At 32.1% G+C, this 27,229-nt stretch overlaps 3 protein-coding genes across 19 annotated transcripts; 1 reads left to right on the plus strand and 2 right to left on the minus strand.

The window, feature by feature from the left end:
• Nucleotides 1–141: 141 nt before the first annotated feature.
• On the minus strand, nucleotides 142–3,872 carry LOC122578005 (ribonuclease H1). 6 transcript variants are annotated; one of them, XM_043749836.1, is made up of 7 exons: nucleotides 3,749–3,872; nucleotides 1,358–1,573; nucleotides 1,120–1,269; nucleotides 947–1,055; nucleotides 722–852; nucleotides 379–643; nucleotides 142–291 (listed from the first exon to the last, which is right to left on the minus strand). In XM_043749836.1, exons 2-7 carry the CDS (start codon nucleotides 1,462–1,464, stop codon nucleotides 205–207), a joined length of 849 nt encoding a protein of 282 aa, XP_043605771.1. In that variant the 5' UTR covers nucleotides 1,465–1,573; nucleotides 3,749–3,872; the 3' UTR covers nucleotides 142–204. The 6 variants fall into 6 exon arrangements, with proteins under 6 accessions (XP_043605771.1, XP_043605770.1, XP_043605768.1 ...); XM_043749835.1 differs by lacking the exon at nucleotides 3,749–3,872 and adding an exon at nucleotides 3,153–3,644; XM_043749833.1 differs by lacking the exon at nucleotides 3,749–3,872 and adding an exon at nucleotides 2,858–2,991.
• On the plus strand, nucleotides 2,959–7,809 carry LOC122578000 (cell cycle checkpoint protein RAD17). 8 transcript variants are annotated; one of them, XM_043749816.1, is made up of 10 exons: nucleotides 3,758–3,869; nucleotides 4,542–4,694; nucleotides 4,787–5,183; nucleotides 5,264–5,420; nucleotides 5,494–5,616; nucleotides 5,695–5,873; nucleotides 5,934–6,020; nucleotides 6,081–6,271; nucleotides 6,418–6,536; nucleotides 6,665–7,809. In XM_043749816.1, exons 2-10 carry the CDS (start codon nucleotides 4,680–4,682, stop codon nucleotides 6,777–6,779), a joined length of 1,383 nt encoding a protein of 460 aa, XP_043605751.1. In that variant the 5' UTR covers nucleotides 3,758–3,869; nucleotides 4,542–4,679; the 3' UTR covers nucleotides 6,780–7,809. The 8 variants fall into 8 exon arrangements, with proteins under 8 accessions (XP_043605757.1, XP_043605756.1, XP_043605751.1 ...); XM_043749817.1 differs by having other exon boundaries at nucleotides 3,829–3,846; XM_043749815.1 differs by having other exon boundaries at nucleotides 3,836–3,976.
• Nucleotides 7,392–26,562, minus strand: LOC122578001 (inositol-trisphosphate 3-kinase homolog). 5 transcript variants are annotated; one of them, XM_043749827.1, is made up of 6 exons: nucleotides 25,694–26,562; nucleotides 18,632–18,735; nucleotides 10,136–10,420; nucleotides 8,992–9,200; nucleotides 8,079–8,550; nucleotides 7,392–7,930 (listed from the first exon to the last, which is right to left on the minus strand). In XM_043749827.1, the coding sequence occupies exons 3-6, from the start codon at nucleotides 10,295–10,297 to the stop codon at nucleotides 7,724–7,726; spliced, it is 1,050 nt and encodes a 349-aa protein (XP_043605762.1). In that variant the 5' UTR covers nucleotides 10,298–10,420; nucleotides 18,632–18,735; nucleotides 25,694–26,562; the 3' UTR covers nucleotides 7,392–7,723. The 5 variants fall into 5 exon arrangements, with proteins under 5 accessions (XP_043605762.1, XP_043605758.1, XP_043605760.1 ...); XM_043749823.1 differs by lacking the exon at nucleotides 18,632–18,735; XM_043749825.1 differs by lacking the exon at nucleotides 18,632–18,735 and having other exon boundaries at nucleotides 10,136–10,436.
• Between the last annotated feature and the right edge of the window lie 667 nt (nucleotides 26,563–27,229).

The raw sequence follows: 27,229 nt of genomic DNA on the forward strand, positions 1-27,229 counted from the left end.
TTTTTACATTAATCTAACAAAAAATTTTACATTATTTTTCGTTAAAATCAAATATTTTCTATATAAGGTATCTTAAAATGCATACAAAGTCACAGATATACGAATATAGAGTATAATTTAATTGTAAACATACTGTAAATATTTAAGTTATTGATTAAAAAAATATATATTTAATGATTATTTTGTGAATATTACATATGAATATTAGATATTATATTTTGAACATCCTGCCCGAGCCAATTTATCAGCCATTTCATTACCATAAATTCCAACATGACCATTGACATGATTCTGAAACATTAAAGTACCAATATTCATGAGCTATAAAATATAAGATTAAGGCATTAAGTACTAATATAATAATCATATATTACTTACCCAAACCACGTTTAGAGGTTTTAAAGCTTTTTCCATTTCTATTAGTTCATCCTTATTTATAACACGTGTGTTATTTGAAGTAACCCATCCCTTTTTTTTCCAGCTATGTATCCAAAACTTTATGCAGTTGATAAGAAATTGGGAATCTGTATTAATCTTTAAATTTTTAATACCTGCCTTTCTTGCTTGTCTAGCAGCTACAGTTACAGCCTTAATTTCTGCATTGTTGTTAGTTGCTCGACCAACAACAGCTTCTGATACATTTCTACAATTAACATTTTTAAACAGGATATGTACATTGAATTACACATTAAATATGACTGAAAGATATATTGTAACACACAGAGGATGATTGTCACCAAACCAAACACCTATACCAGCCTTTGCGTTTTTTCTCCCATTTGCAGTACATGCACCATCTGTATATACATTGACAAAACCGTCGCTATCCATAATCAAATTTTTAGTTAAATCCTAAAAAATTAATAATACAGTGAGATAAATATAAAAATTCATCCATAAAAGTTATATGTGAAACTCCATATAAAGTATTTTATGTTACACTTACTTTATCTATCCATATATTTTCATATTTTGTTGAACCTGTCGTTTTTACCTTTTTTGAACTTGATTGTACGGTATCAGAGTCTGTGCTTTTGTCACTTTGTATTCGTTGTCTAAAATTATTTTCCAATTAATATATTCATCTATGTACACTAATATGTTAAAATTGTGTTATACCTTTTACCAATTATAGGTAATGCATCTTTCACGTCATTTTCTTTATTTGCTTTCTCATGTTCTTCAATGAAGCCGCGTGCTTCTGCTTCTGTTTTAAATTTTTTAAATACAGGTCCAGAAAAATGAAGCACTTGTTGATGACATTCAGGCCTTATTTGATAAAAACAGTGAAATACAATTTTTTTGAAGTAGATTTAAAACAATGTATTAATGCATACTGAATGTAAAAATTTGTTACCAAGTATGATAAATTCCAGGTTTACGACCTTTGGCTACTGCATAATAATATTTGGAAGTCATATTTTTTAATATAGTCACCAAGGACTCAAATCTGGTTATTGTCATTTAATTGTACAATTAATTTATGATGAATACTATTCATACATTAACTGATTTTATGAAATTTCACACATTTAGAGTGAAACACATTTCACATATACAGAGTAAATTATTCCTATAACAATACCATAAAGTATGTATTATATACCTTACAATCATATAAAGCATATAACAAGATTTAAACAAGTACAAAAAATAACTAAAATCTAAGATTGTGCAATCATATAACACAAGTCTGACCATTCATATATTGCAGGCAAAGAGGATAATGTCCACTGAGTGAGTATGGGTAATGTCCAGTGGACATTGTATTAACTTGAGAAAGCATTTCGCGCGAAAAATTTACAGTACATATAGCATCTACCTATTTGTATATGATCATGCACGGCCATATAAACTTTATAAACTTATTTATAAACTTTTGTTAAACATTATAATGTTTTGGCTTCACCTAGAGGCCTAGATATATACTTTCCTCTAGCGAGTACCCAGACCTGTCTTTTTCTAATGGACAGGTAAAAGACAGTATAAGTCAAATTTTGGTAAAAACAGATTCCGCTAATGTATTGTACATTGCTGCCTTTTGCTTATGCTTCTAATTATAATACAAGTTAATTTCATTTCCTTCTCGCTTGTTTACTTGAGATTTTAATAGTATATTCAAAATCTAACATTTAATCTTATTACTATTTACTTTAAATACCATACATTTTTCTGCGAAACAAATAATTCTGACTTATACTCTTTTGCCTTTAGAGTTTATAATGCTATAGCTAGATTGCGGATGTTTATACATTTATATTAAAATATAGTATCTAGTGGGCAAAATAAATTTTTGTGTAGATTCCATTTTTTTAATTATGTTTGTAAAAATGTAAATCTGTGCAAACACAATCACAACTTATAACATATAAACATCATATAATATAAACCAAATGGAATAGTCAACAAGTCCATATTAATTCCGAAATTATCATACTTATAATTGATAATGATAATTTGGTATTAGTTTAACTACTTATAATATAACTATTAGTTTAAGCTACTTATAAATAGATTATATCTTTAACCATTTAAATTTGAATCACAAACAATAATCGGATACTTCATTTTTTATGTTATATGTAAAGACAATATACATACACATACATATGTATCAAATAGAAATGTTCTTTTCTTTGTCTCAAAGTTATATTATTATTTTATTATATTAACTTTACTGTAATTATTATCGTAAATTTTGGTATTTCTTACTCTTCTACATTTTTTCCATTTTCTAGGATTGATTATGTATCAACACAATTTATATAACCTTTTTCCGTAATTGTAAACAAAGATGGATAGGGATATCGCCAATGAGCATGCAAGAATTTAACCAAAAATACGATCCATGCATTACCGCCTCCAATGTCCAAACGGTCGAATTATATACACATTTCTTTCTTCGGCAGTTTTGCTGGAAGAAACGTGCGTATACAAAACTTAGCCGAAACATTAACTAATTGCAAATAGGTATACTCATCGGTAGCTAAAAGTAGTCGCTTGGCTCTTAGTGGCGATTCGAAAACGAGCTTTCCAATTCCAATAACTTTAAGAAATAAGTTATAAAATATGACAAAAGGGTTGGAGAAAATTGGTAAGTATTGGTAAGTATTAAAAAAATAAAATAGTATAAGAGGTATTCGGAAACTTACGAAACTACTAAAAGCGACATCATTTTTTGAGAAAATCCACGAGCACAAAACTTGTTGGTAAAAATAATAATTTTATATCAGAACATGATAGCACAGAAGGTATTACAATTTCTTCGATTCTTGAAACTAACATCATATTTCAGAAATTTGTCGAAGTTGAGAATTTCGAGATTTTGACCAAAACTTTGAAACGGTTTTGCTACTTTACATTACGAGAACATGACAGCATAGGAGATGGTATAATTGAAATGAAATTATATAAAAAATTAGAATGTAGGAACATAAGAACCTATCGAAGTTATAATTTTCGAGTTCTTGAGAAAATTTTTCGTGAAGAATATCTATATTCTATCAGGAGAATATAATCTTGTAAGAGGTGGTACTATTACGATTATCGTTGGAATTTGACATAATTTCTCGATATGTCCGAATGCTATTTCGTGTTCATCCCTGCCGATCGTTGGTAACCCTTCATTGTACCGCGCCGTCGATACGAATGCGTTTTTCTTCTCGTTTTTCTCACCAATAGCACCAGAAACAAAATGTGCATGTAATTCGGTCGTTGGCCGCTAGAGACTTTCATCTCTAGCACATACTTTTTGGCTGAATTTTTTAACATTGCATCCGTGATCTGCTTGCTGATCTGCCTGTGAACCACGCTATGGACCCGTGTTGTGAAACTGTGAACTACGGTGTATGCTGTGAACTCAACTATATGTATCTATGCTTACACTCAATTAAGCCTTTAATATTATTGTTATGTTACTGAGTATTTTCTTGAACTGTTGTGCAAACATTGAAATGTATGATATTTAATCGATACCGTACGTACTGAAAGTGTCATATATATTTGGAAACAACTTATAAAGTCACAATCTTTACTGTAAAAAGTGTTTTGGGTTTAACCGGCTGGATAATTTCTGAAAATATTTCGAAATATTCTAACACAAATATATTAATTTATTCAAATACAATATTATCGATTTTTTTGAAGTATTAGTACAGAAATATATTTTTTAAAATTTATGTTGTAATTTCTATATGTATATCTAATGTAACAATTTGAATTTTGAAATAAATATCGGCTGTGAAAAAAAAACATAACATGATCTTTATGTCGTTTGTTTTACAAACAGATAATTATTAATCAAATATTGCGATATAATTAAAAGTTGATGGGATTAATTAAGCGTAAAGACGTAAAAGAAAAAGTATAAATATATTTAGTATATTGAAATAATAATTGTACACGAGCCAAGTTATCTACACGTTCTTTGTTGCACATTGTTCTCACATTGTTCACAAAAAAATATTTGAAATAATATAGTTCAACATATGAGATAATGTTACAAAATTTTGTATAATTAATCAAGTTATGATTATTTTTAGACAATTATGAAAAATTGATATAATTGGAAAATATTTTTACATTTACAATTACAACAAAAGATATACATTTTTGTAATAATAATCTGCATTGTAATAACATATTTTGTTGCTACAAAGAATTTGTATGCCCATTACATTATGGCAAGTGCAAAGGTATATTTTCACAGAATGGGTCATTTAGTTCTTAATGTATAAATGTAAATACGTTCTTCACTGATGTTAAATATGTTTCTGTTTATCATTAGAAAAGCAGTAGTTGGTTGATGTCGTCATTTGAATGCGAACCTATCAAAAGAACACCAGGGATTAAACGTAACATTTCACAAGTACTAGAAAGTAGCGCTTTAGAAGTATCAAGAAGTTATGATATAATACCGAAAAAAAAGAATGCTAATAGCCTGTTTGCATTGCTGGAAGCTTGTGACGCACAAAGCCCTTCTGAATTAGTAATTAGTAGACAAAAACAGCAAGAGATTTTAAATTGGTTACAATATAAAGTAAAGAAAGGCACACCTGCCATATTAATTTTATCTGGTCCATCTGGTTGTGGGAAAACAACAGCTCTAAGGGTTCTTGCAAAAGAAAATGGTTTCAATATTACAGAATGGATTACTCCTATTGATCAAATTATGGATGAAAATAGTAATTTCTTTCTTTCTCAAATCAATAAATTATTAGTAATATCTAATAAAATGATGAAATAATACTAAATTTTTATTCAGACAGAGTAATGAGACAAGGAGACAGATTTGAAGAATTTTTAATCAGAGCTACTAGATATAGTTCAGTTTTAAGTAATTATTCTAGTCGTTTACTTCTTGTAAAAGATTTTCCAAATGTCTTTTATGAAGAGAAGGAGAGTTTCTTTTCTATTTTGAAGTAATTAGGATTATTCATTTTTTCTTTTGCCATTTTTTGTTGAAATATAGTTATTATAAAGTTTAATTTTTAGAAGGTACTTTGAAATTGGAAAGGAACCTATAGTGTTTGTATGTACAGAAGCAGGAAATTCAAAATTGCTTCAAACATTATTTTCTCCTAATATAAGAGAAAAATTTGGCATAGATTTAATTAAGTAAGTTTCTAAATATAATTATGTATTCATAATCTGTTCTTCTTACTAGCTATTTGATATAGAACCTTTATATTTTAGTATAAACTCTGTTACACAAACTGCAATGAAAAATGCATTAAAAAGAATAACTAAGATTTTGAATTCAATTGCTGGGCATATGTTACATGTTTCACAAAATAAAGTTGATGAAATATTATCAAATAGCATTGGAGACATTAGAAATGCTTTGTTAAATCTTATTTTCATTTCATTAAAAGGTAAATATAATAAATTATAATAATACGCTTGATTTCTAAATGACATCATAATACCATTAGTACCAGAGGAACGAGAAAATAAATGTAATATTCGCGAAGAGACTTTAGGGCTTCTTCATGGTGTTGGACGAGTAATTAATCCAAAAAGTGAGTAGATATTTTGTGTACATTAAGATTCAAAGACTTGCTGAATAAATAAATTTACAGGAATTCAAACTGAAAACAACTGGAAATTTGTACATGATCCTGATGAAATAGCAGCTTTCTTCCAGTCACAAGCAACAGTATTTTTGAACTTTCTGCAAGAAAATTATTTGAATACTATGGGAAATATTGAGGAAGTAGATATTTCTACAAATATTTTAAGTATAGCAGATGTTTTAAATTCTGAGTGGCGAGTACGTTTATTATTTATCGTTCAATTAAAAAAATTTTACATTTTGTTTCATACACAGTGAAAACATCTGTATTAAAATATATATACATTAGGTAAAAAAATTTATAATAAGAACTTAATTAAAAAAATTAATATTAAAATTTTCAGGATCCTACCTTAAATAAGGTTACTTTATCTTATTGCGTCCGAGGTTTAATGGTAACGAACCAAAAACCCGTTTCTGGGTGGAATCCTGTAAGAAAGCCACCAAGTGATAGAATCGATGCGTTAGTATAATTAGCATAGAAACTTACAATATTTAATGCACTTGTAATTGTAATATATGTATGTAGCATTATATATGATAAATTATATGTATATAGATGAATACATAAATATAACATTATCTATGTAGGCAAAAATGTTTAGCAGCTGCCGAAATTCGATGGTACGATTCCATAATCAATTCGAAATCGAAAAGTACATTGGAACAACCCATTACCAACATCGAGGAGATTATTATTCAATAAAGTTCATGGAAATTAAGGTTGTAATGAAGAAAGATGTATCGTATATATTTATTTATGCTTTATTTTCTACTAGAATCGTGTAAATGTAAAATATAATATCAATAGAAATCGAATGACACAAATTTGTTTGAAATTTCTTAGTTTTCGAAATGTTTGTATATATTGTTGAATAATATTATTTCATACTATTATTTATTTTGCTTAACATCGTCTAATATATAACAATCAGTATTTACGCAGAAAAACAAATGTTAGCGGCAATTACACTGATAAATACAATAAAAATACGTTTTGTGTAATTTATACGTCTTAAACGAAATGCTTTATTATAAATGTTCTTTCTACTAATATTGGCAGTTAGACAACAAAATAATTTAATATAAGATTGTTACTCAGAATTGTTCGTCGTAGCGAGTATTTTATTCAAAAAATAGACCTTACAATCTAACTTTTCTTCATAAATAATTATTCTAAACGATTATACTTAGTTAACACTATATTTGTACATCAATGTAAATTTTGTACGCTCACTAAATATGGTGTAAAGCGATGTTTATCAAACTTCCTTTCGGTTAAAAGTAGTTCATAGAAAAAATGCAACAACAAGCAGTCTTCCGCCTCAAATACCTTGTATTAACGTTTTGTTTTAAAGTATTTAAATACATAATTTGTATTTTATAGGCAGTCTCATCTTTTCTAATTCTTTACAAAGACCAATGATAATTATACACAAAAGTATAGGTATTAAAGTTTTTAATATATCAATCGTATCAGAAAATATCTGCAAAGTATGCGATGGAAATTTCCCAAAGAGAAAATTGGACATTTTTTATTTAGTTTATTGAAGTAAATAAAGAAAATAATGATAGCTGTTATTAGGATGAGACCAGTATAGGATATTTATGTAAGTTGATTTCACGAATGAAATAGTTATTATACGAGAATTACGCGTTTGGAAGATTCACTTCTTCTATCGTAGAAATAAGATTATCGAGACCAAATAAAAAGCCTTCTTCGTGGTTGCCTTGTTCCCATGGTTTCCTGTGTGTTACTCTATGTCCATTTGGCAATCCTCGTGTTTTAGCAAAATCGATCAACCAAACGCCAACTTTGTCATCGTCGTAGATCATAAAAATACTACTACCAATTATCTGGAAAAGAAATAATGTACGTTGTATTTCTTATTTGTTCTGCTAAAATTCTGTTAAAAAAATTTTTTAAAAACGAAAAGAAAGCAGTTCTTTTTTAACTGTTTTAACGTTCCAAGTATTTAATCACGTATGTATAATTAACACATACTTCGTGAGTTTTGAAGTATTCAGACATCTCGATCTTTGAACGAAGATTTTTCAACCGTGCGAGCAGTTTTTCGCGAGTGTTTTCGCTTGTTCCAAGAAACAGATTCATAGTTTCGAGCACTTCCTGGTGTGACTTTACTTTCTTTAGGTCGGTGATTGGCGGACCACCGGGTAATTTCATAGCCTCAATTCTAAATCCGTGACTACAGGTCGAGCTCTGTTGCTCACGGAACTGCATGTACCGCAATTTAGTCACGGCACGTTGCTCGTGTTCTTGCTTGGTCGGAGCATTTGGATCAACGGCGATCATCTTTTGATATAGATCCGGTCTAGCGGTCGTCTTCGACACTTCCGATTCGAGGAACGTTCTCGTGCCCATCTTGATATCCATTACGTGCGGATCGTTGAAACCAAATAGTAAATCCTGTAGCTCTATGAACGTGTCGCCTTTGTATTCCACTTCACGATAGTATCTAAAACATGAAAATGAAACGTTTTAAAATTAGACAGATAAAATGTTTTTCGAGGGTTATATCATTATATCGTTATATACTATTATAAGTAATTTACATTAAGAGATAACTAATCGGACGAAACTTTATCGGCCTGTCGAAAAAATTCTTTAGTGTGAAAATGTTAAAATTGTTTAATTTCATTACAGCTTATCAATTACATATATCAATCGGTCTAAGCTTCGTTGGTAGAAGATTACACGATAATTTACTTACCGTTTGATAACATTCAAGTAGCTTTAATCCCTTTTAATTGTTAGTATATACATTTCTAAAAATAGTAAGAAGACTTTCTTCTTATTTGGAATTCTCTTTCACAAAAACTATATGCTATATTTATCATATATTTGAGACAATGAAACTTTTTACTTAAGTAGTTATTAATTTATGTATTTTATTTACCTTGGAATGCAATCCCGTAATTCCTTGTCTTTGCTAAGGGCTTCGTAAACAATTCTCTCTGTATTTTCTACTCCTCCAGTTTTTCTCTTCCAAACTGTTCCAGGCCCAGCGGGAGCGAAACCATCCGGATGCCCGGATAATTGAAACCAAGACTTTAATCTGTTCTTCAACAGGACGTCACTGGCTGGGGCTGTTAAATCCAAGGCGTTCTACAAGAAAAAAATAAACAGTATAAATTTTCATATACATACAATTAATAACTAGATTCCAGATATAATTAGTTCTTAGCAATGATAAAATTTACGATAAAACTATATTCATAATTTGCTTATTTGCAGCTATTTAAAAATAGATAATGCATACATGTAGAAGTAAATTACAATTGGACTTTAGTTATTATATTTTTTCAACAGATAATGGAACTTAAACGTATCGCTATGATAATAGTAGTAATGGTAATAACCACAGTGAAATAGTAGTAGCAATAAGGCAATTTTGTAAAATTACGTTGCAACATTTTAGAATTTCTGCAATTTTACGAATATCAGTTATATATTTCAGTAGATAGGATAATTAAATGTCGCTTGTTGTTATTTCTATAATTATCTTATGTATTTCGAACGTGCTAATTATTTCTTAGATTAAGACTTTACCAAGGATGAATTTCTGCACGTCGATGTTCCCCCCCGTTACATAGCTTTCAGACATTTTGCTTACAACAGTATCTATCTCTACAGTGAAATATAATTGAATAAAATAACGTTTAGGATAAATACTAAAGACAAACAATGTCAGATAAAGGAATAACATTTTACTTTCGTATAGTTCGTTAATAAAACAATAAATACATACAAAGGGAAAATCACTATGTCGGAGGAATAACGTTTAAAATGGAAAGCTTTCTATTGTATTATCCCTTTGTTAAATTCTTCATATTTGTTAACAATGATGTTGTAAATAATTTTGATCGATCGTTAGAAATAACCAACGCGTACGCGTACAAATTTTTCTATATTTTATTTCAGATTAAAATTTATTGAAAATATCGATAGAAATCCGATTTCACTGACTACTCTCAATTATTAAAGATTCGATATTTTTCAGCGTTCATTAAGGAAAAAGTATAAAACGAGAGGATGAATACCAGCGCTAAAAACTTCAACGAAAGATCCTCTTCTGGCATAGTGGCATCGGAAAGGACCAGTGGAAACTGTTCCATTTTTTGTATGGTCGCTGCATCATTAGGCAATTTGGCAAGGGCTCCGGTCGAGCTAGATCCAACACTGTTGGACCGATTCGAGCCCATAGAAGTGCCCCTTCGCCATTGACGGAAGGCGCTGTAAGTGCTGCTCGACGAAGCATCCTTCTGCCTTCGATGTTCCTTGTGGTTCGAATTATGATTCAGCCGCGTTTGCTCTTTGCTCGAAGGCTGTAACCAAAAAAATCTACTAAGAATTTAATCTAGCCGATACGATTCTAGTTGAAATCGTTGCTCGGTTATTTCGAAATTAATCTCTTTAATAATTTCCGTATTCATTCAGAGTTCAAAGATATTTTATCTTCCTTAAGTATTATTAAACATCGACTACTGTATAGACCGTTTGATACGAGAGAATTATTAATTTATACGGATATTATCGCTAGCCGCTGACTACGGATTTTTATGGATTTATAGAGAATTTCGAAGCTGCGAAAATGTACAAAAATATATCAAATATCCAAAATATAGTACTTGCTATAATACTTAGCAATTAAAAGGATATTTTCTACCTAGGTTAAAGTAACAATTCGCATAAATATCTACTATTTATTATACTATTATAGTTTCACGTTATATCGTATACGTATATGCTATTCACTTTCATTAAATATAAAACATTTCGTTTGCAAAGCATAGGTAGCTGTTACATAATGATATTTTTTTACTGCCCTCGGGAAGGAACGAATTTATAAGATGAAAAACATGATTAAACTGTGTCGTTGTTGTGACTGTACGAATAAGATATTCGGCATTTATTTGAAAAATTCAACGGAGCTGAGCAACAGAATATCGAGCCTCGGCAGCATAACGTCAGAATGATAGATATTCGATTGGATATACGAAAAACGACCGTAGTAAACGTGTGGCCAAAAGTCCAATGGATTTCGGAAATAAATTTACGCACCTCCTTTCTATAAGATAAAAGTAGTGTGCGATCGTTACGCGACTCGTGCATTTTGTAGTCAAGCACCGGTTCATATACGAAGAGGGGAAAAACGAGGAATGCCCATTTCTCCTGATTTTCCAATTTACAACAATTATTGTTTGTATTGTTTACAACAATTATTGACTAATAATAAAAAAATAAAAAAAAAAGGAAAGGGGAACAAGGAACGTCTACTGTAAAATAAATATTTTGTTAATCATTCTTCTTTTACGACCTTTAAGTAATGTTGAAATTTCATTTTACGAACGGTATAGTCAAACTCGTAAGGATGTTGTCCTTTTTCTATTATAGTGGACTAAAATATTAAGATGTAATTTTCTCGATAAAAGCTATTCCGTGGCATTCCTTGCTCTTTCCCTTGCTCTTCGTACGAAATCGAACGTATCCTTCGTTCGTCAATCGAAAGCGACTGAAGCAAGGAGCAAGGAGAGCGTGCAGCAGGCGCAATGCACATGCCCGCACGTGGTCCAGCGCACGCAACGAATCGAAATCCATCGGTAAGTGTCGTTAATTGAGTTTAACGAGTGGCGAGCGTCTCGTGCTAATTGCCGCAACGCCATTCATAAATAATCCAATTAAGACGTGTCATGTGTATTTTTCGCTGTGAGTGTCAAGCGAGTCGCGATTGTAACAATTGAACGGTCGACGCGCGTAATGTTCGGATAATTGCGTGTAAATTGGTAGCCGGAACTAGACACGCGGAACATATATATACATATGTATATATACGCGTAGAGAGCTGATAGAGTGTAAATGGAATGTAAAATGGAAGGAAACGCGTGGTTACGAGAATAAGTCGCTCGTATCGACAGAGTTTCTCTAGGGACCTTTAAGTATGTAATTTGCGATAAATCTGACGTTATCTAACGTCGAACAATTTATCGGAATTCTATATTTTCCTAAGGGTAATACAAGTTGATAAGTTTCGTTTTTAGGATAAGAGGGACGAACTTTTGATCTTTGCTTTCGTCACGGAATTTGATAAAAACCCGAGCATGTAATTGTAACAATGATTAATAAATCAGCAAGAAAAATCGATCAGTAGGGCGTTGATAAGGATTTTTCTTTCCTTCGATCAAATGTTTAATGGTTAGATTACTACGTGTTAAAATGCGATATGGACGAAGATTTTTCTCCTTACACGTAGATAGATACCCATGGATCAATTTATAAGGAATATATCCAGTTATTCTATTTTTAGTTTACCATTCCGATACATAGTTACGGTATTATCTGTTCGATATAGTGGTATTTTTGTCGAATATTTTCAACGTAGAATAAATAGCCTGGCTGTTTAAAACATCTGGTTAATAGCGTGACGAGAAGCGTGCTTCGATCGGACAGGTGGTTCGTCGTGGAATTCGATTTCGCGATACGCCATTCATTTTAATTTAGTCGACAAGGTTCGAACGTGAGGACATGGCAAAATTATACCTTGCAATTCCCCAACGTGATTCCATATTACAATAGCGATTGAGATTGGTGGCGAATCGAATGATTGATCGACATTGTTTCTGAATTGATCTGAGTTAACGATTGTTTGTTCGAACGATCGTAACGTTGAGACGATAATATATACATTCAACGTGTTCTTTGATCAAGAAATATAAAGTAAGAACTACACGGTGATATTGATACACATTTATAAAGTTCTACGACAAATTGTATATTTCTGTACACGGTCAATCGCAGAAATCTACATACATGCTTTAGATAGAAAATATTATAGTAGAAACGTTAGCCGTGCAAACTTTTTCGACATATTCAGACGCATATTAAGTTGAAATGCAATTTATTTACTTTCACCTTTATTAGGAAAAAAGAAGCAAGAAAAATATAAAATACAATGTCAGAGAGATCACGTGCATCCGTTGTATCTCTACACGAAATCATACAAATGATGAGTTTAATGTAATATTAAACCTTGTAGGTCTTCCTCCTGACATTGGGAAAAGGAAAGGTTTCGTAACTTCTGACGTAACTTTATCTGAAGAAATAAATGTTTTAATTCTTTATATTTCTCTTAGAAATTCATTAACGCATTAATGGCAATTATATTGCCACGTAAGCATAAAAAATTCTGTTGCAAAGTATATTTTTATTTCCTCTGGTAAATCAGATACACAAAATTCTATAGATAAATTTTTGTAGCTCGTTGATATATATATATATATATATATATATATATATATATCAGTTAAAAAAGAAAGAAGAAAGGAATTTAACCATTTCATTTGCAACAATTTAATGCATCCGATTGACGTTAGCTCGTCACCGTGATTCGCGTTGCTCGCATTTCAAATGAATATATACGAGGGTCGTTACACTGTGCGTAACCGGCCAGTATATTTGATCGTAGTAAACAACCACGTGGCAATCAAGGAGATTCGAATTGCGCTGGCGCAACAATTATTGTCACGATGAGAATTACATCAAATACTAGTTAGATGACCGATTATAAATAACCATACAAAAGCAGAATATTTTGCGAATAAAGCAGAAAGGTACACCATTCTTTAATATTAGATGTCTGCATGAACAAAGGGCAACGCGCGTGTATAACGCGATGCGAGGTAAAATTTAACTTACAATTTCCAGTAATTTTACTATTTGCGTTCAAATATAGGTGGACTAGGCGTTTTTAAAATGAAAATTTTATCGACAGTACAACGTAGCTTCTTTCTCGTTGGAAACGTATCGTTGCTCGGGCAGATTTTGTTTGTGTCACGTAATTAGACGTTTGAAGAGTCATGAGTCAGTACGACTGATTATGGCAAACACGATGATAGTTTCAGACAATAAAACTGTCGTTATTCGATCCTATTATTGGCGCGGTATTTCACAATGGTATATTTTCTCGTTCTTGACGCGACGTAGAAATAAAAATTCACCACAGTTCTTTTATATTTTTACGTACCGTGTCTATGTGGCTCATAAGTTAAATTTCTCTGTTCGATCAAAACGCTATAAATACAAACTTACGACGTAACGATAATTTGCAAATTAAATTTTTTTACTTGATTAGATCCGAATGTTGAATCGAAACAAGTTGGAATAAACGGACTATAAATCACGGTAGAAGAAACACAATTGCTTGGATCGTCCGATCGTGAGTACTCGCAGACTCGATAGAGGAGTTCAGGATATTTACATTCGATATACGATCATGATCGATCGGATGCCGGTAATCACGGCACGCTTGGAATAAAATATGTAAGGAATGTACGTGTATAACGAGCTGTCTTCGGTGCAAATGTCAACATATAACCAGCAAAACAGCTTTCGAGGAATGGTTTATGAAACGGCAGATCGAAAGCTGCGCGTAGACAGCAATGACGTTGGAAACTCGGTTTTACGATCTATTTTTTTTTTTCTTTTTTTTTTTATCTTCAATCGCATTTGCGATACATTTATGCGTTGTTCGATATCGATAACAAAATCTATAGTCGAAATTCTAAAACTGATCCGTCAACGTAAGAGGACACAAATTGTATTCAAAATTTTAATGAGCGAATAAACATATGTTAATTCGGCATGATACTTTCAGTGATGAATTTCAATCATCAACCGTTCTGTAGAGAATGGAACGAATAATTACTATGGATTTTTAGTGTTTTACTATGTGTCGTTAATCGCTGTAGATTTTAAGATAAAAGTTATCTTTTTTGCATAAAGTACCGGCGCGTATAATCGATCGATGGCTGTATCAATATCGGTGATTAAATCGACAGGGATTTTTGAGGATTTTGGAACTTACTCACTACTCGGAAGCATTACGAATAATTATACGAAGTTATAAGAAACCAGGCTGATGATTTTTATTTTCCTACAACAGGATATATACGGTAGAATATAAAGATCCGATAAAATTGATATTTCTTTTTTTTTTTTTTTACTTGAAAACAAGATGGAAGAGGAGGAGGAGCGTATTCTTTTGTTTGACAAACGTGTCGAACAATAAATCGCGCACCTACGCCTTAGCCTTCGGCTATATCGTTACAAGAACGAGGAAAAAGAAGCTTGTAACTCGTTTCGTAAGTAGAGTCGTGTTTTACGGAGCATTGACGTCACTGGTGTATTCAGATTGCATTGTTGCAGATAAGTTTCAATCGAGCACCGTTCCAGTTTTAACGTTTAACAACGGGAGCCACCAGATAAGCCAGATTCACTGCATATCCAACCCGATAAGAGAATCCGAGGGGAAAAACAGGATTCATTCGTAATTTACATTTCTAAACATTTTATGTTACGCTGGCCTTATATACTGGCTGCAGAAAGCATTGGCACATATTTTTATCTTTTAATAAATAAAATTTCATTTTCATAAGAAGAAATTTTGTTGAATCGTACGAAAGTGCTACTAGCTAAACTACTGATACGAAATTTAATATGTTTTGAAACTAATTAATTAGCGTGTGTATGCTATAATAAATAAAATAGTGTACCAATGCTTTCTATAGTCACTGCATAGCAACTTGTATCGTCATATCGAAACGCACGGTTATCCTCTTATTATTATTATTATTTTTTTTTTTATTTTTATTTTTACTAATATTATTTATTCTGTATTATTATATTATTTCGCAAAGCGTTACAAATAACGCGGCGAAATAGTGGAAAAGAAGTGCGCGCGCCAGCGCAAACATCACGATCGCGGAAGCGCGATGTTTTTCTTTAGAAGCTTGCGTCGTCCTCGATAAAACGGATGGCGAAATTTTCATCCGAACCATACACCAGAAAAGCGGCAACGACCTCGGCTCAAGTGCGTCAATGCACGAGCAAGACGATTTGATAAAAGTGCAACCGTAGCTTGTCTTCTTTGCGAAAGCGAGGCGAATTGTTGTCTGGAAATAATGGGATAAGATCGCGTACACGCGCCTTATATTATTTGCTGATTTTTATTCTTCGTGACTGAATCGCGAACGCCGACCTCTTTTCGCGCACGAAATATCGCGCCGCTGATCTTAGTAAATTGCACATCGTTTACAGAAATGTTGCTAGGAAATAAGTACAGGAATGTTCAGGTTTAGATTAAACAAAATTTGGATGCTTATCGTCAATTCCATCGTGTTCTTACCCTTATAGTATACTATCTATTGCGACGTAAAATTGTACATTTTTCTACTTTTAATATAATAACGAGGGATATCTTTGTTCTTTGAATTATTTTATTCATAAGAAACGTGAAACACGCAAAAGTTACAAAACTTACGTTGAATGGTAAAACCAAGCATTTAAGAACTGTGTATATTTTTTAATATCTACTGAAATGTGACATCCGTTTCACATCCATTTCGCATAGACTAGAAGAGCACAACAGGGTTGGGAAAAAAGCAGAAGGAATAATTCTCAAAAAACTACAGAGTCGAGTTTCCGAATTCCTGTTAACCTTTGATCTATGACAAACGATCTGGACAATTTATGTCTTTTCAAAGACACTGGAAGAAAACTACTCGTTTTGCCTTTAACAATTTTAATTATTTTGCTTAGGACTGCATAAATTTAACGATTTTAAGTTCCAACTTAGACCGCAGAGTTAAGCGATAGTACACGTCGAGTTACAACGTAGGTCTTCAAAGATCTATCGAGTTCAAGTTCGTATATCTAGATGTTATATTGCGTCGCCTTCGTATCGATTTTTATGTAAGTGAAAAAGTCATAAAGATCAGCCACTCGTTGATTATCATCCGTTTGGATGAAATTTGAACATCACCTATAAGAGATTGGTACAACCCCTATGGAAAATATTCATTACGATCAATTCTTCTTCTTTCTGACGTCATATCCTTCGAATGTTAAGGTAAAAAATGTATTAAATCGCTGCTAATGACTGTATTGTTTAGGTGCACATAGGTTAACATAACATACAGGGTATTCGAGCTGTTCCCAGCGTTTTTCTTGTAAACGATCAGTATGCGGAAAAAATGAAAGGGGTGACAGATGAATGGTTCGAACCGAGCTACATGTTCGCACGATAAAATTTTGTTCGCAGCGGCAAAAACGAATATGCATCTTGCAGTTGCGCTATTTTTCTGAAACGGAAATTTTCCCTGTTTTTTGTACACATCGAAGCTTCTCGTCGTTCTACGAAAAAAACGTGTTCGAAGATTCGTTAGTCCAAAAGATATTGTAACTTTAATTTTGTAAAATTTATCGTAAGGCAAAGAAAATATTAATACGAGAGTACTTCGTTACTTATTTCTTCGTTTTCCATATAATAAATTTCTATAAAATTAGTTAAAATCTCCTTTAAACCAGTTTTCGATCATGTTACTTGAATACTTGATTTTTTCAATTGATGAGACGATCCGACGAGTGCAAAAAAGATATTATCGTGAATATGTATTTCAGTCTAAACCGACCATCTGTTTTTTCCACTTTTTTTCCTCATTCTTGTCGTTTACTATAAAAACGCTGGCAACTAATAACATAAACACCTTCTATGATAAAGATGGGAAAAGTAAAAAAAAAAGAAAAGAAAAGAAAAGAGTCTACGAAGCAAGGCAAATGCTAAACGACGTTAATACGTTTAGTATCGTGGATATTTTTTACCAAAGACAGGAATTGTTATAAGTCGGTTTGCGGAGTGCTTATTCAGTCTTAACGCTCAATTAGTAAGACGATACGCTTTTTACGTAATCGGACGAATTGAATTTGATCCTACTTAAAATACTATGGAACGTGCAGTTTCATGTGTTTTATGCTTACAGCTACACGTGTATGTGTTGTGACATACGTGTGTACATGTAAAAAATGGATTAACTTTTTTTAAGACTAATAAGTTACGAACGTGAGTATATTACACATATGTGTGTCTTTATTAAATTTGAATACGTACAATAAAATTACCATTAAATTATCTATATATTTTAATTTGCTGTTAATCGTAAATTTTACTCTTTTTTTCTTTTTTACTTCCATCTTATTTAATGTCGAACCATAAAGTAACAATAACAGACACAGTGATCTAAAAAAGCATTTTGAAACCTCTCGATTTTATTTTAATAGGTTGACGTTAATGTGTTGTTTAGGAGTTCAAGATAATCGCATATCACGCTTTTAATAACCAATTTTTTCTGAGATAATAGTGACGATAAAATATGACGTAAAATTAATAAATCGATGTTGTTATTGTACTGTGTTATGCTACGTAAATCTTTCATCATAGTTATGCCTAAATTTTTTTTTTTATCGGATCTACTAGCTATTACGTGCGTTATAATATGCAAATAAATGTGCATTGCACAAATACGAAAGGTTGCTACGGTCCTCGGGAACTTCTCCCTGCGTCAGAAGAAAATAATCTTCTTTTTTCATAGATGACATTGATTAACAGTAATTACAATCAATCGTTATGCAATTTTTTCAAGCGTATGTAAATTTCCTGCTGTAGTAATAAAATTCTAGAATAGTGTAACTAATTTATACGATACATTCAAATTCCTCCGTGATGTATCAACGCTTTTATTGTATATTGTGCCTTCCGTTCCTCTCTTTCCTCAACTTCCATATTTATAACTTTTGTCCTGTCTTTATTCTGCACAGAAATCAAAACTTTATTACAATTATACATTACATTTTAACGTTAACAAAATCTTGAAGCAATAGCATATTTTTGGATATTTCTCTTTTTGTTTAATACTTTTTCAAGTACCAGTAACAACTTTCACAGTGAAAGACTATTGCGTGGTCGAATTAAGGAAACAAACAACTATGTTTGCAATGTGTTCGAAGAAAAATAACAATCTTGAAATTCAGAATAGACGAAGCGGAAAACAGGACAAGAGCAAGATGAAAACGAGGCAGAAACATGATAAAAGAGGTAAAAACAAGGTATAAACGTGATAAACGAAGCGAGGCAGAAACGAGGTCAAAAAATGTCGTAACACGAGTATAAGAAATATAAAGAACAACAAAAAGCCAGTTTCTCAATTAAAATGACGCGGAAATTAAATACTAGATCGACGTCAATGACATGATGCATACGTATATGTATATTACTTGTTGTCGCTTTAAGCAAATGAGGGCTCTAAAATGTCGATCAATGATCCCCTACAAACGTGACCCCACAGGAAAAAAACAATTTATAAATCAAGCCTGACTTTATATGTACTATCATCAATCGAAAGCCATTCGATCATGCGGTTATATTTTTTAACGATAACACCAACACGCTATTTGTTACTAAATAGACGTTTTCCAATTCATCAACTAAATATAGTATCTTGTATTTGCCTGTATGTACATTCTATGTCTTATGTATGTAAAGCGAAGAAATTAAATTTTCTTTTATACTTTGAATCTTTAAAATCTGAATATATAGATTTTATATTAATACGATATTAATATAAGTTTGGTAATAAATACTATTCGGTAAAACATCTTCTGAAAAAAGAAAAACAGAATAAGAAAGAATAGCGAATGATTTTTACGTAATAAATAAGTTTTGAGAGATATCTGTCTCGATTTCTCACACTCTGCAATTATGATTTGAATTAATATTACTGTATTACATAATCAAATTGTAAGAAGAACAATAATTTATCAATGAAAAGGTACTAATTTGCTGTTTATTCAATTACTTGAGGAATAATCCATCTTCTCGTTTGTTTTATATTGGAAATTATCGTTGAACAGCGGGTAATACATTTCTATTGAACGATTTTCCTGACAGTCTGCACGTATAAATGGTTTCATGTTAAGGAATATAAAAGGAAAGCGAAGTATAATTTAATTTACTGGGTAATACTGATTATTATCATTATACAGACATTATATGTTTACTCTGATATTATATTCTCCAGTGACGCATTATTACAATAAATGTAGGTATCTCGAAATATCGAATAAATTTGACATCTTTGTAGAAACTTACATGCTACAATATCGAATTCCAAGATATATTGACCTTTTCCCCAGAATTGTGTAATCGGTATTAAGATTTAAGTTCTCAAGTACCTTCATTGAACCAAGTTATGGTTACAACGTGCTTGGCATTTTCAGATAAAAGGAATAACACATGTTCTGTGTACGATGAGAATAAACGATTAATTTAAGAAGCTACATAATCGTAACTCTTGTCAACGCCAATATGAACTGGTAGATAAAAAAGCTGATGTATATATGTATACATATATATACATACATATATATATATATACACACACACACGTTCGATAAATAAAATCCATGTTAATATACTGTTTCTTAATCATTCTGAAGAACCTTCGCCAACGATATCCGAGATTATTATGATACGATGTATCATTAGAAGCACAATTTCAAAGCAGCAGGCTCACAGAGATTTATCTTTTATCAATCGCGTATACAGTTTCGTAATCGATAAACATTCCACCTTAGCACATAAAAATGTCTAAACGCAACATCACTCGAACGCCATCATTCACGGTGTTTATAAACAGTTAAATCTACAAATGGTATAAGGTCGTACTAAAAATACTCTGCAATCTACGTGTCACTATACGTATCTAATTAATGGCTCGATTAACATAAATAGTTTAGCGACAAAGGTCGTGGCGAGAGCTATCGATCCTGTTTACGTGGAGCTCCTTTTATCCAATGATTCTTAACTTCTATATCATCTTTATTATTGTTCCTTTCTTTACCTGAGATCGATATCTATTTTCAGATCCAAATCGAAATGAGAAAAAAATATTTCTCGATGCTTCTCTAAGAAGATCATTGATATTTCTACAAGGATACCTTCACCTCATTGCTATTCTCTCTTCCTGCTAGACGAGTGACCCGTGGTCCATATGAAACTAGTTTTTTAATAGTCTGCTGGTGTTCCAGATAGATCATTGGTCTTTAGACTCGACATTTTCGCTCTGCTCGCATACAACGCTCGTAAAAGTCGAATTCTGATATATGTAACGATACTTATGTAATTGATATAGTAGGCTGTTAACGCGTTTATCATATACAAATACACGTGCGATTGCAACCAAACTGATACCATTTGGCGAACGTATAGTATCTTTTTGAATAGTGTTAATAATAATTGAGCAATTCACAGGCCAAAATGATTAAATTCCACTTTTGGAAATTTTAGTGCCGAGGTACTTGCTCGTCTTATATAAATTGATCGGTTTTCTCTGCTTTTTGTTTTGCCAAGTTGACCGATTTGGCAAGAGTGATTCAATTACGTATTGCATTATAATTTGCTACGTATTTGTTCTCACTGTTGCCGTTGAGAGTATAGGAAGCAAAGAAATATCGTTCATGAAAGTTGGTAATTTTTGGTCGATCGTAACGTGATTAATTCTGCTACGATCCGCTTGCATTTCTTCGCTTGACTCTTATTTCAATTTTAGTGGAAAAAAGAATTGCAACGGAGGATCATATGTACCAATAACAGTTCTTCCATATTTTCCTCGCGTTTGGAGATACTTTTCAACATTAGACAAAGTACGATTGGGTCGATAATGAGCAGAAGAATGCGACAGGAGTAAAAATGATAAAAAATAAACTTGAAATTTGGAAAGCTGGAACTGATCGCACCGTGTATACGTAATTGATCGAATAACATGTAGAATATTTTAATGAACGTGGTACATATCTCGTGTTCTGTGTGGTTATTAGAATTATTACATTCTCCTTGATTGACGTCGTCTATTACGTAGCAAAAATATGCACCTTGATTTCTTCGTGGTGCGTTCATATCGTATCACGTGAAAGTTATCGATCTATACGAAAAAAAGCAAAAAAAGAAAAGAAAAGAAAAACAAAAGCGAGTTAAGAATAGCAGAGCAATAAACAAAATTGAGCGGATTCCTCCTAATATTAAATTTTCATTGAATTTTGATTATAAAGACAATTTATTCGTAATATAACGATCAATCTCGATAGTTTTCGGTAATCATGTATCTGTTATAATAATAGTTTTCGACTGGTACTGCATTACTTTTTTAAGCTATCACGCGTCTTTTCCACTATAATTTTGTTATCGTCAAACGCGTCTTTTTCACTATAATTTTGTTATCGTCAAACGCGTCTCATCGATCAATCGTAATCGATGGAAATGTCGTCGATTAAAGGTAAATTTACAATAATTACGCTATATTTGTAAACATCGTGGAAAAAAACCGAACTGGCAATGCTTCCACCGTTTAAATCGATAGATAGATAATGGATGGAATATGGAATGGAAATATGGAATGGAAATGTAGAATGGAAATATAGAATGGAAATGTAGAATGGAAATTTCATTAAAAGGAAAGGAGGTTTCGATACACAGAATGAGCGTCGTTTTCGAATTTTCCTCTGCTTTAAAGAACAATTTACTATGTTTGATCGAATGGATTTCACGAAGAACAAGAAGCTTTTCTCATCCAATTACAGGACGTAAATAGACCATCCATTTGTTGTTTCGCAGAGTAATGTATCTATTTACGAGGAATGATGTTATATATCGAAGCATAAGTAATTGAAAATTATGAATCATTGATGTCATGTAAAATGATTGTAAATTTATCGTTAAATATATTTTAGTATCTCTTAAGTTGTTGAGTGCAACTGCACTTTTCATACACACTGATAAAAACTGAATAAAATTAACGTATCTACACGCGATTATATATGATAATTTTGTTAGTCTGCATGCTACAATTACGATATAGTTTCTGCCTTTGTTTTATTACCACTAAATGATTCTGCAGATACGTGAGAATTATGAGGATTGTTCTACTTTCTGTGTGTACCAAGTTATACGAAGTGTATCCTTCACGTTATAGGAATTATCTGATAGCATATTTATGTATACGGGCACAAATACGTTCAATTAACGTGTAACCAGAAAAGCAAGCTTATAATTTTATAAATATGCTAGCATTAGTTAGTTAATTAAATTACTTTATGTAGAATAATAATTGGAATTTCTCACGTAGAAGGGTCAATGAATTCTTTGTATAATCGATACTTCGAAAATTTGGGCAGGAAAAATTGGGCAAACTATACCGTCAAATGTTTCATGTTCATTTATTGATATTATTATAGATAAAATATAATTATAAATAAAATATATTAATACAAGTATTCGTATAATACCGATTATGCAATATCTCTTGTGTTCCTAATGTTTGCTTTGCGTTCAGAAACCCTGATTCTAGTCGTCGTATAAAGCGTTTGGAAAGAATCACGTTATCAAATTGTATTTATGCCTCTTATAAGCTTGATATTCAAAGTATTTTATATTCGCGAGTGTGATTGTTCCTTTCGTTGCATTTTTTCTTATTTCATAAGCAACGGTATAGTAGTATATGCGATATAATTATCAGCACGAGGAATTTCATAATTGTAACGGATCACATATTCGCTAATAACTCATATTTTCTTGGAATTACACCATAAACACGAATGGATTTATTATCCTTCCTTATGTCCCAATAGTATTAAAACTTCTCATTTTGAAGTAATTTTCTGAAAAATTTGTTTTCAATTGTATCTCTCGCCTAGTATCAACGATATGAATTCTTTCTTTTTTCTTTCTTTTTTTTTTTTTTTTTCGACATAGCAACATATTCAATTTAAGTTGAAATATTGCTATGAGTCACACACGTACTCCGAATAAATCGTAAGGGCACTGGGAATTTAATGCATACATCGAAGGTTTACGAGTATTTTAAAACAACAGATTACTACGAAACGAGCAAGCAACGTTTCATCGAATTACGGTGTTCACACATTCAAAGTACTGATTTATGAGTACTTTTATCGTTTCTTTTTCAATTGCAACCATCAAATAAGTTGCACGAAGTTAATGGTTTAACACGTTCTCTGTTCCAGATATAAAGTAATCCTTGAATTTGTCATCGAGCACCGCCTTGAATTTATTCATCTGCCTTCATCGAAGGCCGACTGTTCAAATTTCGAAAGTCTGCTCGATTTGGTTTCCTTTGAATTCTTTTTGCCAATTGGTCTCGTATCGCGTTAGCCGCTATTAATGAATAAATAGACACAATATAGATGGTAACAAAATTTTGACTTGCAGTTGCAAGGAACAAAAGTGACGTACCAAAAATACAAGACCGGTTTGCACAGCTTAATTTTACTCTTAGCAGAAGCGTAACTTTGTCGATCGGATATACGATTGAACAGGTGCACGAGACTGTATACGATCGCAAGAGTCATAATTGGAAACTTGTACACATCCGTTATTATTAACAATCTATATCAAAAAAATTCAAACATTTTCGTCTTCGATTCAGAGGCTAATAATAAAACATTTCATTTTCAATTTCTTAATCTTCAAGTGGGGTCGTTGAATCATAGGTCGGATCATCAAACCACACGAGTTTGGCTTAGATTCGAGTTAATGTACACGATATTTCGAAATATTTAATCTTAATTTATATTCTACATATCCGGGCATAACTTGTTAAATAATCTCATACAATTGCTTTGGAAAGAAAGTTAGCAGGTTATCGTGAAATTAATTAAAATATCATGCTCCGTAGTGAGAATATCTATGCGTTTGGATCAAAATAAAGTAAACGAAATTAGTATTAAAATACTGTCAACTTGAAAACAGGGTCTTCATGGTAATTTAATCCAGATAAATACCAGTAACTTAATGATAAAATATATATGAATCATAACACGATTCAAATTCAGCGTAAAAAAGAGAATGTATATTTTTATCTGACAAATTGTCGATCATTTCTTTAGGAGATGAAGAAAAAATCCAAATTTTCTCGTCATCTTCAACGACTGTTTTATTTCTAATCAAAAGTCAGAATTAATATTAAACGAAACACAGCGACGCTGTACGAATAAATAACGTGAAAGGGAATATAACGGCGAATTGAAAAACAGAACAATGTTACCGTTAACGAAGTCACATGTGAATACGGATCAATGTTTTACCAAGAAATACGGCTTCACAATGATTACTTGTTCAAATCGTATCGTATTATGAGTCAATTCCTACATATACAAGTATGTAGTATCTTGTTTATCCGTGTACGATTAAATTCATGTATTTTACATGAATGATAAAAAAAAAAAAAGAAAAGAACGGAAACACGCAATCAGATCGCCAATATCATTTTTACACACCAATTATTCGATCGTGGGTGCTTATGCATTTTTGGTAAATTTAGGATCCAAATATCTACAGAATGTATATGATATACAAAAGTATAAAACGATATTTCAAGTACAGCATTTATTATAAAATTTAGTAGGTGAAACAATTTTCTATTTAGATTGGGGTTTGGTTAGTCATAAAAACATAAAATTGCATAAATATCCATAGTCTACCAATTATTTTTCTAACGTACTAGACGTTTGAAAAAGCACTATATCACAAAGTGTGCATACTACGAAGCATCTCCTATAATGAAACCCTATAGTTACACTACAGTCTATGCATCGTCGAAGTTTCTCGTTCTTCGATTGACTATCGAAGGTATTCGTGGCGTGCTAGCATCGTGGATTGATGGATCGAAGTAAGTTGTATCTTTCGACAGACGTACCTTGTTGAAGTGAGCTTGCAGAAGCCGCTCATATTGGTCAGCAGCACGGAGACAGAGCCTCGTGGTGAATGCTTCCATTCGTGCTGGTAGGGGCGCGTGGCAAACACTGCTTGACATTATTCCTTTCTTCGAGCTGGCACTCCTCCGGAACACGTACGCACAGTGTGTACAAATAAAATCGTCAGTCGCTACGCACGGACGACGGACGCACTTAAATCGCGATGATCATTTAGAAGCAAGCTAACCTCAATCGACGCTCACGAGTGCATCGGTTACTTTAGGCGTGGCTTCCGACACTTATTCCATTCAAATTTTCAACGCGATTTTCGAATTAATTATATAATAATTTTTCACACTTGTACAAATTTATTCTTATTATCTCGTCCTTCTAGTACTCCCGCGAATATTCGTAGATGCCTCTTTCGAGTGTACTTCTTTCACATGATACAAGCAAACCACTTTCACGTGGTACCTTCGAGTAAAAGTTAACTCTGAAAGTATGGATGTCAGTTCTTCACCTTTGACGTTGTCTGCACGTCTTATAAGTTGAAATATCGTAACACCGGATGTTACGATGATACTGCTTCCAATAATTGATTTATGTTCGCAGAAAGTGAATAATTTCTTAGTGACAATTTCGTTGCTTTGAAATGCTATTGAAGAAGCGTGCAGGCAAAACTGTCGATATTGCGCGTGCGCTGTACAGATTAAACTACCCTGCAGAGGAAGTTAAAACGACAATCGTGATTGGTGGAATCGAATTCTTGTCAACGACTTAGTAAACCGTTCTGTTGCTTCCGTATAAATATAAATACGAGAAATAACGTAATAATTCGTTCACTACTTTTCGCTTTCTCAATGCATACTGAGCAGCGGAGAGAGTTACATGTAGTTTTATCGTCTCGACGCTCTCCCCTCCATTTTGTGTCGGCGTCCGATTCTCGCTGGCGCAGATGTCACGTAGGTAAGTATAAACGTAAAGTCAGAACAGTGAATAGGGCCATTATTCGGGTCACAGCCCCTTCTCATAGATTGGGTCCATTCCAAAATCACTATAATATTATATAACGTATTTTTTTAATCGCAACAATAAATTTATAATAGACAGATATAGTGTAACACCATTTATTGAATCGAATAGTCGGCCGAATTGATTTATATTTGAACGTAAATTTTTATTATATAAATGAAAAATAACAGATAATGAAGAAGAACCGCTTATCAATCAAATACTTAAATACTCATACTTTAATTCAGAATTCAAGAGAATAAAGCATAAATTTATTGTTGTACACAATACACTTACGTACGTATATTTTTGAATTAATAAATTAAAAGAACGAATTATTAAAGTTTTAGTATTATTAAAGTAATTATAAGAATTACTAAATTCGTTACTAAAATTAGTTTCATGGCGACATGGCGAAAAATGTGGATAAAATTAAATCTTTTTTAGATAACATGGTTAAAGTTTTTACTTCGTATAAAAGTTCAATGATGCTACTTACAGTGACAAGGTTGCAAATAAATCGAAAG

Source organism: Bombus pyrosoma, linkage group LG3 (assembly GCF_014825855.1).
Source record: "Bombus pyrosoma isolate SC7728 linkage group LG3, ASM1482585v1, whole genome shotgun sequence".
NCBI lineage: Eukaryota > Metazoa > Arthropoda > Insecta > Hymenoptera > Apidae > Bombus > Bombus pyrosoma.

Excerpts from the sequence above, each read along its gene's own strand:
- LOC122578005 (XM_043749836.1), bottom strand. The coding sequence starts at position 1,464 with ATGACAATAACCAGATTTGAGTCCTTGGTGACTATATTAAAAAATATG. Across the intron at positions 644-721 it reads TTTGGTGACAATCATCCTCT|AAATGTATCAGAAGCTGTTG; the intron begins GTGTGTTACAAT and ends TGTTAATTGTAG. Across the intron at positions 292-378 it reads AACCTCTAAACGTGGTTTGG|AATCATGTCAATGGTCATGT; the intron begins GTAAGTAATATA and ends TTAATGTTTCAG.
- LOC122578000 (XM_043749814.1), top strand. The coding sequence starts at position 3,814 with ATGGACCCGTGTTGTGAAACTGTGAACTACGGT. Across the intron at positions 5,184-5,263 it reads TCAAATTATGGATGAAAATA|ACAGAGTAATGAGACAAGGA; the intron begins GTAATTTCTTTC and ends ATTTTTATTCAG. Across the intron at positions 6,537-6,664 it reads CCAAGTGATAGAATCGATGC|GCAAAAATGTTTAGCAGCTG; the intron begins GTTAGTATAATT and ends TTATCTATGTAG.
- LOC122578001 (XM_043749823.1), bottom strand. The coding sequence starts at position 25,810 with ATGTCAAGCAGTGTTTGCCACGCGCCCCTACCAGCACGAATGGAAGCA. Across the intron at positions 8,551-8,991 it reads TTACGGGATTGCATTCCAAG|ATACTATCGTGAAGTGGAAT; the intron begins GTAAATAAAATA and ends TTCATGTTTTAG. Across the intron at positions 7,931-8,078 it reads AATACTTCAAAACTCACGAA|ATAATTGGTAGTAGTATTTT; the intron begins GTATGTGTTAAT and ends TTTCTTTTCCAG.